Source organism: Rhamphochromis sp. 'chilingali' (assembly GCF_963969265.1).
Source record: "Rhamphochromis sp. 'chilingali' genome assembly, chromosome: 21".
NCBI lineage: Eukaryota > Metazoa > Chordata > Actinopteri > Cichliformes > Cichlidae > Rhamphochromis > Rhamphochromis sp. 'chilingali'.
This window is the reverse complement of record NC_137949.1, coordinates 27,466,716-27,475,207: the sequence shown is the minus strand read 5'-3', so window position 1 is coordinate 27,475,207 and position 8,492 is coordinate 27,466,716. Positions and strand designations below refer to the sequence as shown.

At 41.4% G+C, this 8,492-nt stretch overlaps 2 protein-coding genes across 2 annotated transcripts; one reads left to right on the top strand and one right to left on the bottom strand.

The window, feature by feature from the left end:
• Positions 1-423: 423 nt before the first annotated feature.
• Positions 424-3,221, bottom strand: rsad2 (radical S-adenosyl methionine domain containing 2). Its single transcript, XM_080870764.1, has 6 exons — positions 2,693-3,221; positions 2,450-2,611; positions 2,106-2,335; positions 1,875-2,024; positions 1,269-1,301; positions 424-1,044 (listed from the first exon to the last, which is right to left on the bottom strand). Exons 1-6 carry the CDS (start codon positions 3,009-3,011, stop codon positions 880-882), a joined length of 1,059 nt encoding a protein of 352 aa, XP_080726890.1. The 5' UTR covers positions 3,012-3,221; the 3' UTR covers positions 424-879.
• Positions 3,222-3,479: 258 nt separating this feature from the next.
• On the top strand, positions 3,480-7,178 carry cmpk2 (cytidine monophosphate (UMP-CMP) kinase 2, mitochondrial). Its single transcript, XM_080870763.1, has 5 exons — positions 3,480-4,250; positions 4,504-4,618; positions 5,009-5,210; positions 5,404-5,637; positions 6,514-7,178. The coding sequence occupies exons 1-5, from the start codon at positions 3,657-3,659 to the stop codon at positions 6,632-6,634; spliced, it is 1,266 nt and encodes a 421-aa protein (XP_080726889.1). The 5' UTR covers positions 3,480-3,656; the 3' UTR covers positions 6,635-7,178.
• Positions 7,179-8,492: the final 1,314 nt, after the last annotated feature.

Below are 8,492 nucleotides of genomic sequence, written 5' to 3'. Positions count from 1 at the left end.
TGATGTGCAGTGTTAGTTTTCCGCCACACATTTTGCATTTTGCATTTTGGCCAAGAAGTTCCATTTTGGTCTCATCTGACCAGAGCACCTTCTTCACATGTTTGCTGTGTCCCCCACATGGCTTGTGGCAAACTGCAAACGGGACTTCTTATGGTTTTCTGTTAACAATGGCTTTCTTCTTGCCACTCCTCCATAAAGGCCAACTTTGTGCAGTGCACGACTAATAGCTGTCCTATGGACAGATTCCCCCACCTGAGCTGTAGATCTCTGCAGCTGGTCCAGAGTCACCATGGACCTCTTGGCTGCATTTCTGATCAGCGAATTCCAATAAAATGGATTCATGTTTGTGGCTGTAATGTGACAAAATGTGGGAAAGTTCAAGGGGGGCCAAATACTTTTGCAAGCCACTGTATTGTGGAAAAAATGACTTTATTTTGCCTTGTTACTTAACCACATAAAAAATAAATTATGACAACATCATTGACAAGTTGTCCTTCAATCTAAATTTGTTGTGTAAAATTATAATTTGAATATAACACTCAATGTTACTTTGTTCAACAATCATAAACAGTACAATATATTTCCAATACAATACAATACATCTTTATTTATAGAGAATATTTAAAAACCAGCGGTATACCAAAGTGCTTAACATAAAAGACAGATATTTAGATATTTAATAAAAAATAAAGAAGAACAATACTTCTGGATCACCTTCTATTTGGTGACCGTAACCTTCAAATAACCCCCCCAGAACACACACACACACGCCTAGATATATCTGAATATTTACATTCCTAGTGCAAAATGATCATACTGTAGAGCATATCAATGCAAACACTTAGCAAAGGAGCATCAAACACAAGCTGAAGAAGCGTTTTACCACTCTAGCTTCATATCAGCTTTGCTCCACACATACTTTCCCCCTCTTTTTAGAAACATTTTTTCATCGAAGCCGCTGAAGCAAATCGCCTCCTTTACTCCAACATCAAGGATGGATTTGGAAGGATCCTTCCGTCCCTCTCGACAGTCCAGGAAACGCATCTGTAACAAAAAAAAGGAAGAAAATCAACATATGAAGTAAGTTTCCTTCAGCTAAAATGCCTAGCAAGTTACTAATTTAAACAATTATACCAAATTCAAGCCTTTTTACTTAATTTGAGCAATCCACATTCATATAACTCAAACATACAGTTCATTTTTTTACTTAAACATCTGATAAAATGGCTCAGCCGCACTACCAGTTAGTAATAATCTGAAGTACTTACATATTCATCCAGGATCAGATAGGAGTTCCTCATCTATTAAAACAAAAAAGACCACAAATTTTAATTTTTGTGTATCCTAACGTTGGATTTTCAACCATTAATTACAGCACAACAAAGAATTATTTTAGGCAGGATGACCTGAGCTCATGTTTCAACCTAATATATATGTTTAGTTCCTACTTTTCATGCCATAGTGCTGCAAAATTGAGGAGTAATGCAGAATGAGCACAACGCAGATATGAAACATGGATATTCTAGAAGTTATCATAGCATTATAAACTATACCAAAAGTCTATACCAAAATATCCCCTTATATTTGGTGGCCATCTATACAACAACAAGAAAACAACATCAAAATTCCTAACTGACAGTGGTGTTCAAAAGTCAACTTTTGTATAGTTTGTTTGTTTAACTGTGCATTGTGTGTGTTTACTATAATAATATTCACATTTTATTCACTCTAGGCATACCAAGCTCTAATTGTACGCCCTTACTTAAATCAAAAAATTTAAAAAAAGGATGAAAAACATGTTTCCCACAGAATACATTATGGTTATTGCATTAAACATATTTGCCATACTTGCTGCACATGTCTGAGAATTATACCTTCTCATTAGACTCAGGAACAAGGCAAGATACGCTGCTGTGTCTGTCCAGAAACTCCTGAAACTGCTGATCACTGATGACAAACCTCTCTGCCTCTCTCAGGGCTGTCTCGCCTGCGTTTTCCCCGTCAATCAGCAGGCACTGAAAGACCTGAAAACAAGAACGAGACGTTCAGTACATCCATGATTACCCCGTACAAACATATTTATTTACTTATTTTTTCATTTTTACCTTCCAGCGGACAGGATTAATCAAATTGATTTGCTGTGTCATGTCTTCGTCATAGTTGAAGATGTTGATGACGGAGTTGATTTTCAGTGCCACTTTATACTCCTTGCACCAGCTGCAGATCTTGAAGAGGTTGTCAAGGTGGCTCTTCCTGCCTTGAGTTCTGCCAATCAGCTGGTTGGTTGCTTCATCAAAGCTGTCACAGGAGATAGCTAGAATGTCCAGATAGATACCTAGAAGAGGAAATTAAAATGAAAGAGATCATAAATGTAAATTATTTTATGGTATATGGCACAGCTGGAATGTACCCATAAAAAAAGAAGCTGTTAATAACTTAGCTACATTACCATATTTCTGGAACCATTCTTCTTTGATCATGCTTCCATTGCTGACAATGCTGACACTTGGGAGCTGAAGGTCCTGTTTGCAGTACTGGACCAATTTCCCAACAAACTCTCCCTTATTATGCAGGAAGGGCTCTCCGCCAGAGAAGTTGATCTTTTCCATCCCTTAAAAAAAGACATAAATTTAATAGCATGCACAGCAATTTGACAAAAAAAAAGCTTATTGTTATTAATTTGTCAAATCACCTGATTCCTTTAGAAGTTTAAGCCCCGTCTTAGCTTCCTCCAGGGGTAGGACGAAGGACGTTTTTGCAGTGTGGAAACAAAATCCACATCTATAATTACATTTGCGCGTAAAGTGGTAGTTGACGCTCGTTGGGATCGTTGGATTTTGGTCTTTGTTTTGGTCCAGTTTATCACCAGCAACGAATGAGTTTGTTCCCTTGCAGGCTCCTGTTGTCCAGTAAGTGAGTTTTGAAAAGGCGATCTCAAAAATGCAGTAGATGGTGCTGATGAAGCGCCGCAGAAGCAGCCTGGGAGACGAGACAGCAGGAGAAAAATCCATTTTTTAAATGACGAGTTGTGCTGTCAGACTTGCTGCTGGCGCGTCATAAGCCGAAACCCGCAGGGCTCATGTTATATAGAGGGTGAGGGGAGTCGGTCAGCTGAGCGACTCAAAAGTTTCTGTTTACAAACAACGAAAACGAAACCTAGCCTGGTTCCATCCTGCTGAGATGCAAGAAATAATTTACGCGCGTCATGACAACGCATTCTTTGCATTTCTTCACAGTGTCATTCGTCCATTAAACCTTCATTAGAGACCTTTATGTACAGTAGTGATATGCCATTAAATAGTGCAGGACTTATAGATCTTTAGCTCTAATGGTCAAACTTTCAGTGATAAATGCTTCTTTGTTAAAACAGTTTCTGTTTCGAGTCTGGGTGCATTCAGTTGTTTTCACAGCCTCGCTACTTGTCCAGTCTCTTGGTGTCTCTCATTTTCATTAAACACGTTCAAGAAACACAACTTGGATTCCTGGAAAGAATGAGCTGCCCCTGCGAGGCGTTGGCTTCAATAATAAACGCGTTTCACAGTAAACGAAAAGTTTCGTTTTCTCCGTTTGGCGCCGTTACTATCGTTTTCCCTTCAGCTCACACGATGCGTCTCGGGACATATTTTGGAAACAGATAAGGGCATTTGGTGTACAAGATGTCAAAACACGCAATGTCTCTTCTTCCACGGTGGTGCTCTCGTGTTTTTTCAGTGGAGTTAAATGGAGCGCCTTTTTATTTTGCTGTTAAGGAAAAGCACCTGGGAGAAGACGTGCCGAGGGTGTTCAGAGAAGTTCAAAACCGTGACAAGTGCTACTCTGTCCTTGTTTACTGCAGCAGAGACAGAATCAAAACGGCGAAGTTTTACGGGGAGCTGAAAGACAAACTGCTGAGGGACTTGCCTCCGGAATGTCGCTTGTCTCCCATGTCTTCATTTCTACCAAAAGTCAGGGATTCTCTCGTTAAAGGTTACTTTTTAAAAGGGAATTCTGACACTTCCTCCCCGATAGAGCGGCTTTTGAGTGATTTAATACAACATGACCCAGTGTTAGTTTGTTCGTACTCTCCAGCTGAAGACGGCCAACAGTGGACGCAGCACATGTGGTCAGAGACAGCAAGCCAGGTGATGGATGTGGCAAAGGGATACTATGTGGTACCCTCAGAAGCGCCAGAATATCACCCATCTACTCTCAACATTATCAATTCAGATGTATTCTACAGCTTTGATGAGGCCTATGACGTGATGAAAAAAGTACGTATTTTCTCATTTTAATGTTTACAAGACTGTTTTATGTTTATTTTAGTATACCGCATAAGATTTTGGCAAACGGGCGCACTCTTGTGGAGGATGTAGGGATAGCAGTTTATACCAAGAGACCCAGAGCTCTTGCTTCTAACGTTTATCTATCAGGGAGGGCCAGGTGGCCCACAGCACTGTGTGCGCTCATTGACAGCACAGTCTATGACTCACTCCTGCCTGCTTAACTGATTTGTCTGTTCTGCAGTGTGGTGACATCATCCCAGAAGCTAAAGCTGTGCTGGAGCTGCTGCCCAGCAGGGTGGAGGCCAGAAATAAACCAGACTTCCCTGTTATTGTCATAGAGGGCCTGGATGCCACAGGTTAATGCCATTACCTCATAAATAAATATGTGATCAGTCTGATGCATAGATGTCATCCTAAAGTGGTGGCTGGTTGTTCTCCGCTAAAGCCATTATCTGCCAGGGAGCTTCAGTTAATGGAATATCATGTATCATGACCTCAGAAAAGTTACATCACTTTGAAATGGTTTACTGTGCAGCTCGCTCCTCTAATACTATTTTCAAACCTTCATGAAACCTCAACTGTGTGGTTCAAGAGGGAGTTTTAGTTGAACTTTTCAAGGGCCACCGCAGTTTCTTTTAATATGAACAAAAAGGATGAATTCCTCCTTTTGTGATTCGAAAATGTTCAGACCTTTGTTTTCTTTGGTTTTGAGGTGAATCTATTTCCTGTCCTTCTCTGTATCACAGGTAAGACCACTCTGACTGAGTCTCTGAAGGATACACTGGGGGCCACTCTTCTGCCATCCCCACCAGAGTGCCTTTCCCCCTGGAGAGCCCGCTTTGATCAGGAGCCACCCCTCATCCGCAGGGCCTTCTATGCTCTGGGGAACTACATCTCAGCAGATCAAATAGGCCTAAAGGACGCGAAGACACCTGTCATTGTTGACAGGTAAAGACAGCTGAGATGTTGCAGGTGGAGTGAGGTCTGCCTGTTTTGTGACCTTTTTTTTTTTTTGTAAGAACTTGTAGGTCCCGCTGAGATCCAGATCTATACAACTCAATATTCAGTGGCTACCAAGTCACCTGATGCGACTTCCACCTGTCATTCACCTTTCAATTCACCATTGATTACCTGTCCCCAGATTTTGGCACAGCACAGCGGCCTATGCCATCGCCACAGCGGTGAGTGGTCCAGTGTGCAACCTTCCAGGAGAAGGTTCAGAGGTGTACTGTTGGCCTAGCGACCTGTTTCAGCCCAGCCTGGTGGTCTTACTCACACTTGACCCCGAGGAAAGGAAGAGGAGACTGAGAAACAGAGGCCAAGGAAAGACTGATGAAGAGGAAGAGCTGGATCACAACCAGCTGTTCAGACTCAGGTAGTTGGAGTGCTTATGCATAATGTATTATTTACTCAGTTAGCATTATACTTGCATTAGAACACTCATCAAGCAAGTGAAAATGCCCATTTAGACTGAAAGCGTAAATAATTGGTTGTGAACTTGTGATAACATTAATATGGATCTTTTAAAGTAGTTCTCTGTGCATATTGCTGGCACTCTTAATCTGATTGAGGACAAGTATGATGATTCTAGGTACCCAGACTTGGTGATGTCAGGCACGTCAGACAAAAATGAAAGGCTCCGCTATGTTATACTTATATTAAAGAAAAAGAAGAAAAAGTATGAGTGTTAGAGCATGAAAGCGAAGATCAGTACAAACCCGACTGTGGATTCACAGTCAAGTCAGCTCAGTCTTCGTCTGATCCATCAAACACTTAACAATCAATTACGGTCCCATGGGAGAGGCAGCTGATGAGAAAGAGCAGGTGATTAGTTGCTGAGCTGCTGTGCTCCATTAAGCTGGTCAAAACTGGCAGGCACTGCCGGCCTAGTTAGTTGCTACACAGACAGGTCGATGGCTACTTTCATTCGTCTTCTGTCCTGACATAATGGCCTTTCCACACGGGACAGCCAGATGTTGGGCCTGCAGAATTAGAAAATGGAGGGAGTTGACAGTCAGCCTGTGAATGAGTGAGGGATTCTGCAGACTTGGCCCGCCACTATCAAAAGGACAATTCTTCACTGGTAACAGGAATAGCAGAACTCTGAGCCATCTGTGTTGTTTCTCAAAAATGTACTGTATTGTATACCTTACTGTGCAGCAAAGCTGTAAGCAATCACAATACTAAAATTTGTCTTGTGCTGCACGCCTCCTTCACTCCTTGACCAATGTTTGCGTGTGTGTGTGCGCAGAGTGGAGGAGGCTTATCGGAGGATCAGCGGCCCAGCTTGTGTTACTGTGGATGCTAGTCCTTCTGCAGACCGAGTGCTCCAACAAGTACTGCTTTTAATTAGGGGCAAATGCCACTTGTAAACAACTCTCCATCTCCCCTGCTGGCAGTCAAGCATCAAGTGTATGCAGTGCATCCCGTCACCACTAGGTGCCAGTAAGGCATCGTAAATGTGATTGCAGACAGACTAGTGGGCAGATTGGAGTGTGGAGAAGAGATTCTATTCATAACGTGTAAAGGTTGAATGCCAGGGGCCAGAACTGCATGCTACAATCAGAAATACATATTCATGTAGACACACACACACGCACACATACTCACACTAATGTATTGTCAGGAAGAAGTGTACATCTAACGACTGTTGTGACCTCTCAGAAATTAGACACTGTGTAGCCTCCAGATACCTTGTAGCAGCACTTTTTTTTTTTTGCAGACTGACGCTCGCAAAGTGGATAGGAACATTTATATAAGGGCGACGAGTTACTGCAGATTGAATCAAAATGCACAAATAAGAAAAAACAAATCTTAAAATGTACGTTGAATGTTAGCTTGTTAAAATAAATGCAGAACCCAGTCTATCTTCGGATAACATATCTTCACTTGTTAAAAAAAGTTTTTGAATTAAAAGAAAATGACACTAAACATCTGTTTGTGTTTTCTCTTCTACAAACTGTGTATAGCTGCATGTTTGTGTTGCTTATATAACTGGCTATGAACATGAGCACAATGTCCTGCTCTGTTTGCAAGAACATGAACTCAGCTGTGTGATACTGACACAAGTGATGCACTAAGATCACATGGCACTATCTGTACTTGATGCTCTCATAAGCACTGGCATTTTCAAGTTGACACACGTAAATGTACACACGCCTACTTTTGTAAAACACACACACACAATCATGCACATCTACTAAGAGCATATACTGTAACTCATTTATATAGGGAGGAAGTGTATATTTGGCCTATGTGATGGGAAGATTAATTGGGGGTTTTAGTAATTATGAGCTTGGCAAAGCTGCAGGGTGGAGAAGACAGAGTGACCCATCTCTTTTACTGCGATGCATCAGCAGAGTGCCAAGCAATGCAGACCCTATTCATATGGCAATTAATGGAGCGCTGTATATCAATGTCATTTCATTGGTCCCCCACATAAGTGCATGGAATCACTCTTTCTACCAGTTATAGCAATTCAGTGTTTTACTGAATGCAGAGGTGCTGTGGATGCAAATCTTACCATCGCATGCCGTCACACAGACTAAAATTAAGTCATTATGTTTATAGAGTATGGTTTCCTACATGAGGCAGCTGTGTACAGTTTGCTGAATTCATAAGCTCCTTAGCTCCCCCGTGCCTCAGTGGATGTTCTGTATGGCACAGAATGAATGTAGTATAGACCATGTGGAATTTTGATTACCATTAACACAGAGAGTCCAAAATGTATGAAGTTGGGAGAGCAAGCCAATTAGGCCTCCTGCCATATTTCATACCTGAATGCAAAGCTGTGTGCGCTAGCAGTGTCAGCCACATTTCCCCGTCAGATGTTGTTAAGCGCTGATATTTTTGGCAACAAAAAGTTAGCGGTGATATCATGCCATTACTGCTCCTCAACACAGCCGTAATACAACATTTATGGCCCATAATCACATCGCATTACACATGCAGCGAAATAATTCTGTTCACATTTGTCGTAGCATTTTCTTTTTCCTTTTGGAAACATTTGTGGCTATTTCTTTTGTCAGATAGCCAGAATATACTCTGGAGTCTTAACAACAACAAGAACTCACATATTCACCCACTGAAAATATTTCAAAGCTGAATTGCAGTTCGAGGAAGAAGTTAATAACTAACGCAATCTGCTTCCAATCTGTGACTTCACTACTTAAAGTTTCAAGATAAAAGTCGGAGCCTCATATAATGAAAAACTAAGATCCATCTGAGAGC

Bases quoted from the DNA above. Each gene is read 5' to 3' on its own strand.
- rsad2 (XM_080870764.1), bottom strand. From the start codon at position 3,011: ATGGATTTTTCTCCTGCTGTCTCGTCTCCCAGGCTGCTTCTGCGGCGC. The intron at 2,025-2,105 runs GTAAAAATGAAA...TCTTGTTTTCAG, and splicing joins TTAATCCTGTCCGCTGGAAG to GTCTTTCAGTGCCTGCTGAT. The intron at 1,045-1,268 runs GTAAGTACTTCA...TTTTTGTTACAG, and splicing joins ATCTGATCCTGGATGAATAT to ATGCGTTTCCTGGACTGTCG.
- cmpk2 (XM_080870763.1), top strand. From the start codon at position 3,657: ATGTCAAAACACGCAATGTCTCTTCTTCCACGGTGGTGCTCTCGTGTT. The intron at 4,619-5,008 runs GTTAATGCCATT...TCTGTATCACAG, and splicing joins AGAGGGCCTGGATGCCACAG to GTAAGACCACTCTGACTGAG. The intron at 5,211-5,403 runs GTAAAGACAGCT...ACCTGTCCCCAG, and splicing joins ACACCTGTCATTGTTGACAG to ATTTTGGCACAGCACAGCGG.